Source organism: Marmota marmota, unplaced genomic scaffold, assembly GCF_001458135.2.
Source record: "Marmota marmota marmota unplaced genomic scaffold, marMar, whole genome shotgun sequence".
Lineage (NCBI taxonomy): Eukaryota > Metazoa > Chordata > Mammalia > Rodentia > Sciuridae > Marmota > Marmota marmota.
This window is the reverse complement of record NW_025999899.1, coordinates 269962-277162: the sequence shown is the minus strand read 5'-3', so window position 1 is coordinate 277162 and position 7201 is coordinate 269962. Positions and strand designations below refer to the sequence as shown.

The 7201-nt window shown below is 43.9% G+C and overlaps 1 protein-coding gene across 1 annotated transcript in view; it reads right to left on the bottom strand.

The window, feature by feature from the left end:
- Positions 1–5699, bottom strand: part of LOC125615146 (transmembrane 4 L6 family member 5-like) — a 22286-nt gene extending 16587 nt beyond the window's left edge. The window contains exons 1-2 of the mRNA XM_048798415.1: positions 5463–5699; positions 400–453 (exon numbers count right to left, since the gene is read on the bottom strand). Of these exons, the coding sequence (XP_048654372.1) occupies positions 400–453; positions 5463–5633 (225 nt within the window). The 5' untranslated portion in view covers positions 5634–5699. The remainder of the gene's footprint in view (positions 1–399; positions 454–5462) is intronic.
- Positions 5700–7201: the final 1502 nt, after the last annotated feature.

The following is a 7201-nucleotide window of genomic DNA, read 5'->3' as shown; positions in this document are numbered from 1 at the left end:
CCTTCCTTCCTTCCTACCTTCCTTCCTTCCCCCCTTTCTTTCTTTCTTTCTTTCTTTCTTTCTTTCTTTCTTTCTTTCTTTCTTTCTTTCTTTCTTTCTTTCTTTCTTTCTTTCAACTGTACTTATAGATGGACACAATACCTTTATATAATTTATTTATTTCTATGTAGTGCTGAGGATTGAACCCAGTGCCTCACAACATGCTAGGTGAGTGCTCTATCACTGAACCACAACCCCAGCCCCGCCTTTTTATTTCTTATTATTAATGAGAGAGGATCCTGCAAAATTGCCCAGGGCTGGCCTCAAACTTGAGAAGCTCCTGCCTCAACCTCCAAAGTCACTGGGATTACAGGGGTATGCACTATGCCCTGCTGAATCTCCTTTTAATTTGGATCTCACCCAGTTGGGATGTTCAACTGCTGCCAGAACCATTCTGAATCCTGGACACAGCACCTGTGAAACAAGAGTCAGTGTAATAGTGTGAATCTGGCAACAAACCCAGATTCTCAAGGTCTTTACCGCCTCTGGAGGTGGCCTAAGATGTCCTCAGTCTTTTGGACCTCTCCTGGAGCATGAATGGTCTCTAACTTACTTTATCATTGTTTATTTTCCTACTTATCTCTGTCCATATTTTAGCTTCCTTGAAGGTTGGGTTCAATATTAAACATTGCCCATACATTTTGGCACATGGTAGATGCCTTTCTGAATGGAAATCAGGAGGACCTGAGGTGAAGGCAAGGGCCACACTACTTCACACTCAAATGAGTTGATTCATTTCTCTGGGTCTCAGAGAAATAGTTGTAAAATCTATGTCATGAGTTGCTTTTAGGATTTAATTGTAACTGGTGGGCCTGCTGTCAAGACTGCTTTAGAGTAAATGCTCCTTAGCTATAAATGCCTTCAGTAGTGGGAAGATGTAGTGGTATTGGGAGGTCTGGTGAGCTAGGATATGCTCGAGTATGCTCACAAATGCTGTGATGTGGAGTGTGGGATTTCCTAAGATCCAGCCCCTGAACTTTTTTTCTTCCTGTGACTTTTCCCACAGGAAGATCACTCCTGCCAGGGAATCAGCTATTCCCCTGCCAATAGTTACCTGTACATGCCTAGAGAACCAAATCTAACTGCAAGAAGGATGTGTTCACTCAAATGTCTTGGTTGTAGCTCAGATTCAGCCTGTACCAGAAGTGACCTGATAATACTTCCCAAATTCATCTCCCTTTGATTTCCTCATCCTTTTAGTTGAAAAATGTCATCCACAAGGTCACCTAGGCTGGAAAACTTTAATCCTTTTGCACCTTGCCAAACTCAAGTCTTCTTGACTTTTGCTTCAATGGCTCCTGAATCTATCAGTCCTTTCTCCTTCTTCTCCCATTCAATTCCTAATCACGTTCCATGAGGAAGATGTTCTTAGCCTCTCTACTCAGTCCCCTTAGCTCTTGCCCCATGCCACCCCACACTTCACCATTCATGCCCCCACCAGATTAACCTTGGTGTTGCCAGGGTGGGATGGGGCACACCTGTGAACCCAGAGATCCAGAAGATTGAGGCAGGAGGATGCATGTTCAAGAGCAGCCATGGCAACACAGAGAGAGCTTATCTCAACATAAAAAAAATAAAGGCCTGGGGTTGTAGCTCAGTGGGAAAATGTGGCTGAGTTCAATTGAGGGTGGGGGGGCAGGGGTGGGGAGGATTTTCTTTTTTTTTTTGTATTGTTTTGGTACTGGGTATTGAACCAAAGAGTACTTAACCACTGAGCCATATCAATAGCCCATTATTACATTTGTATTTAGATACAGGATCTCAATGAGTTGATGAGGGCCTTTTAAAGTTGCTGAGGCTGGATTTGAAATTGTGATCCTCCTACCTAAGCCTCCTAAGCCACTGGGAATACAGATGTGAGCCACAGAGCCTTCTGCGAGGAGGGTTTCTTAATCCTTTGAGGCTCCTCACTTTGCCTCCAGCCTTGACATTGCTTTCATAGCCCAGGGAAGGTTCTTTGTTCATCTCCCATCCCTGGAATTCCACGGCTGTTTTGATCCTTCCCTCCCTTTTGGTCTTGTCTGGCATACACCATAAAAGGCAGCATTTTGTTCTTTTCCAGGGAAGGGGCTGAGAATTTTAGTTCTGTTATATCATCCCCAGCAACCTCAGAGAAGCACCTGATGAGTGGAACCAAATTTCCACCAGCACTCTCCCTTTCCTCCTCCTGTGTCAGGGCAGATTCAGGGTCAATACTGACCCCACTGTTTACCCTCTCTGGTGAGGTCACTTACTGGGAGGATTTAGGATCCACAAATACCTAGAATTGCCTTCTGATTTTCTTGTGTATGTGTGGGTTGTTTTGGTGGAGATCTAATCCAGGGTCTTTCCATGCTAGGCAAGTGCTCTAACACTAAGTTGCACCCCCAAATCACATTTACCAATTTTGAATCACCCACCTCCTTGAGAATTTTACTTTTGGCCAAATTATTAGCTTCCTTTTGTGGGGTAAACTTCTTTGTCTTCTTCCCTGCCATCTAACTATCTTCATGAAAAGAGAACTGTCACCATAAATTCAGGAGGCAACACTCTTATAGCTCAAATCTCCTCACTTTTCTCTATCACCATGGCCACTGGGCTATTTGAAGGTACTGTCTTCCTTCCATGATATTAGTCTCATCTCTGTGCATCTATGGCTGACCAGGTCCTACTATCCATTCTCCACACAAGATCCAGAGGGATATACTTCAATTCAGTGGGGTTTGGAGCAACTAGAACTCTCACACTGTGCTGATAGGAATTAATGGATTAAAAAAAAAAACTTCAGAAAACTACTTGCCAGTATTAGCACTGAATATTTGCAAATGTTAAGAGTCAGCAGTGTTACTCCTATCTAAGAGCAACAATGGAAATAATCACATATGTTCACCTAAGGCAAATACAGGAAGGATGATAGCAACATTATTTGCAAAAAAGACCCAAACTGGGAACTATCCAAATGTCCACCAGCAGTAGAATGTTTAAGTTGAAGTGTATTCACATGATAGAATGCATAAGAACTAAAAAAGTAGAGCTACACAAAATAACATGGATGGTTCTCACAAATACAATATTATGCTACGGAAGCCAGACACAAAAGAACACATAGTGTATAATTTCATATTATATAGAATACTAAAGAGACCAAAGTAGTTTCTGGGGTTAGAAGACAGAATAATGGTTAACCTTGTGAGTTTTGGGTAGTACCTGGTGATAGGATATCTGGGATTCTGGTAATATGATCTGTGGGTTTTTTGTTCATTTGTTGTATGAATTGGGGTTTTTCCATTTCACCCAGGTCAACCTGGAACTCCTAGTGTCAGCCTCAAGATCCTCCTGCCTCTGCTTCCTGAGGAGCTGGGACTACAAGTGCACGAATGAATTGGTTTTGGAGTGGGTGTTGGGTAGATGGGTATGTTCACTTTGTAAAACTACATTGAGCTGGGGCTAGGGATGCAGCTTAGTAGCAGGACATGTGCTTAGCATTCAAATGACCCTGAGTTTAATTCCTAGCATGTGTGTGCGCGCGCGCTCGCAAACACACACACACACACATACACACACACACAACCAAAAAACAAAAAGAAAAATCCCCAAACTTCTTGCCCTAAATGCTGTTTATGATAGCTTTATTTATTTATTTATTAGGATACCAGAGATCGAATAACATAGGGCACTCTGCCACTGAGTTACATCCTTAGCATGAACTCTTTTTCTTCTCCCCCCATCTCCCCATATTATATGGTCTAATTTTCCCAGGTTGATCTCAATCAAACTCATGATTTTCTTATCTCTGTCTCTCTGTCTTTTTGCATTACTGGCAACTGAACTCGGGGTATTTTTCACCAAGCCCCATCTGAGTCCTTTTAATTATTTATTGCCTAGGTTGTTCTCAATTTTGTGATTCTCCCTGCCTCAGCCTCCTGAGTTCCTGGGATTACAGACATGTGTTACTATGCCTGGCTGGCTTGTTCTCTCTCTCTCTCTCTCGTACAGGGGATCAAACCCAACATCTCATAAATTCTAGGTACATGCCCTACCAATGAGCTCTACCTCCAGGCCTGTTTCTTTTTATTTTTGGTGATACCCACTCCTGTCTGAAATCATCTTCATTCATTTGGTGACTATTAACCTATTTCCTGTTAGGTGAAGGCACTAGTCTAGGCACCAGGCACACAGCAACCAACAAAACAGGCAGTCCTTGCTCTCATGGGGCTTCTAGTCTTGCTTCCTCGTAATATTTACCTCCACAAAGGAACACAAGCTTCCAGGGGAGCAGAGACTTTGTGTCTCTGTGGCTTAATGTGGCATTTCCTGAGAGTGACTCAAGTTGTGGAGGAGGAAGAAGATACCTGTCAGAATATTGGGAGCACCTCCTTGGAGATTGCCAGTGAAGAAGAGTAGCTAGACTGGGTGGAGGAGTGGGGGGATAATTTAAGCCGAGGAAGGGACATGATGTGACACTGGAGAGTGTGTAAGTGTGGGAGGAGTGTTTCATCACAGAGAGAGTTGAGGTCAGAGAGATGGAATAGTATCCAACAGCCATGAATCTATGTAAGAGATGGGGAGTAGAAGACAAGAAGGAGTTGCTAGTTCAAGGAGAGTTATCCTCATTTATCTAATAGAGATGTAGCCTGGAATAGGGGCATGGTAAGACCTCTTCTAGAGAACGTTCTGTCATCTGTCCTGAAAAGAGGGAAACTCTGCTGGGTAGATCTCTCAACTTTGCCCCACACAAATATGACACTAGGTTGACCATCTAAAACTTCTCCTAAACAGGGAAAGAGAGGAGGAGGAGGTCCAGGAAATCTGTGTCCCCTCTTCCTCCACTTCTCCTAGCAGGTCCTCATGTCCAGGAAGCCTTGGGGGCAACTTCTCTGTCTTACTGACCTGCTTCTGAGTTTACCCTTAGCACCCAGCACAGAGTGGGCATCCAGAATGTGGGCTGAGAGACAGTGGATGAGGAGGAGGGAAGGACAGCACTGAGCTGATAGATAGAGTGACTGATGGGTGACATCACTGCCTGGCTCCAGACATTTTTGCTGCTTATTATTACCCTGCCGTGATAACCTCCCACACAACCAGCTGCTCCTTTTGCTTGACCCTTGTAGTGAGGGGTCCCCAATATCTGTTCAGCTGCAAGGGCAAGGGAGGGTCAGGTAGGACATGTTTGACCCAGAAGGGAAGCTTTTTAGAGACTTGAGTCTCCCCTCCCTGCCTTCCCCTTCCCTAGACATTCATCTCAGGTCCTTGGGGGCTCCTTCCGGGATGTCTACAGAGTGCTGAGTGTGTAGGGGAGGATGGGGCACATTCCTTGTCCCCACCAAGCACTTGCCATCCCCTCTGGAGCTCTGTCCTTTTCCCTCTCCCCTCCCTTCCCATTCAGAACCCCTTATGGTTGTGCCCACACCCCTGGTCACTGGCCTGTGCTCTAGACTCCTCACCATCAATCCCCCGCCGATGAAGCCAGGCATGAGCAAGACATGCAAGCTGAGTTGGTCACTGCTCCAGGTCTTCCCATCAGGAACCAGTAGGAAGGCATTGGCCACGATGCAGACTAGGGAAAGAGTAGTTAGAAAGAGTCCCACACAGCAGGCACGGTTCCATGGTTTCATGGTGAGGCAGTGAGTGAAAGTGAGCCTGAGGTCCCTGGGTGCAGAGGAAAACAGGTTGGAGCATGAGTAAAGGTCAAAGAAAAGATGTGGTAGAAATTGGCAGGATCATGATGATAAGGGAGAGAGGCCCTTATCACCAGCTGCAGCTTGTGAGGAGTAGGGGTGGATGTGCTGATGGAGCACTTGGTGGAGTTACTCACACACTGAAAGATGCCTGGTGTCTGGGTCGTCTTTTTCTGCACCCAGGTGTTTGTAGTCTTTCTTTGATTCCTTACCTGTTTGAACATATTACCAAGCCATTATATGTCTCTAAGTCACAATTGCCTCATCTCTGTAAAGGCTAGAGTGGTACCCCTTGCCTCCTGAGCTGGTTGTAATGATTCCTTAGGACAGGGGAGTATTTGGTAAACTAGGCAGCTCAAAGAATATGTACAGTGGTCTCATCATTTTTCTTTGTCTCATGGAGAGAGTTCCTCCCAGAACGAAATAAAGAAGATAACAGCAGGCTTCAGTTGTCAGTTTATTTCATATATATATTTAACTGGGTATTGAACCAGGAACACTTAACTACTGATCATCTCCAGCCATTTTTTGTATTTTATTTAAGACTGGGTCTTACTGAGTTACTTAAGGCTTCATTAAGTTGCTGAGGCTGGCTTTGAACTCATGATCCTCCTGCCTCAGACTCCCAAGGTCTGGGATTATAGGCATGTGCCACTATGCCTGTCTTCATTTTATATTCCTAATATTTGTTTATTGACTCTCTCTCCTTTAGAGACTACTACCTGTTTCTCAGAGTAAACTTGAGACTGAGGCCTGATTTGTTAGAACATTGCATTATTTGGCCTCAACCTTTGACTCAGTGATGACTGTACAATCCAAGGCATTTCCATGAAGAATCCATTTTTAAATTTATATATTTGTGTTCTTGTTTTTGTTCACCATTTGGAGGTGAAATAAATTCTGTTTTTTTTTTTTTTTGTTTGTTTGTTTGTTTTTGGTACCAGGGAATGAAGTCAGGGGCACTCAACCACTGAGGCACATCCCAAGCCCCCACTTTTATAAAAAAAAAAATTTTAGTTGTAAATGAGTCTTTTTATTTTAATTAATTAATTTATTTATATGAGGTGCTGAGGATTGAACCCAGGGCCTCACACATGCCAGGCAGGTGCTCTACTACTGAGTCACCACTCCATCCCTTCCCTAGCCCTATTTTGTATTTTAATTAGAGACAGGGTCTCACTGAATTGCTTAGCACTCCATAAATTGCTGAGGCTGGCTTTAAATTCACAATCCTCCTGTTAGCCTCCTGAGCCACTAGGATTTCAGGTGTGCACCACTATGCCCAGCTAACTAGCTTATCTTAATGGGAAGTAAAAGATAAAAGCTGTCAGTCACAAAGAATGGGGCAGTAAGTTACAGTACTAAGAAATAAAATTATAACCTTGGGACAAAATAGTTTCCCTCTTTTAAAGATCTCACTGGAGTCTCTATTTGGCCAGAGAACATTTCTGGGTGCAGCCCTACCTATTGCCCCAAAATCTAAAATACATGAATTCAAGCACCTA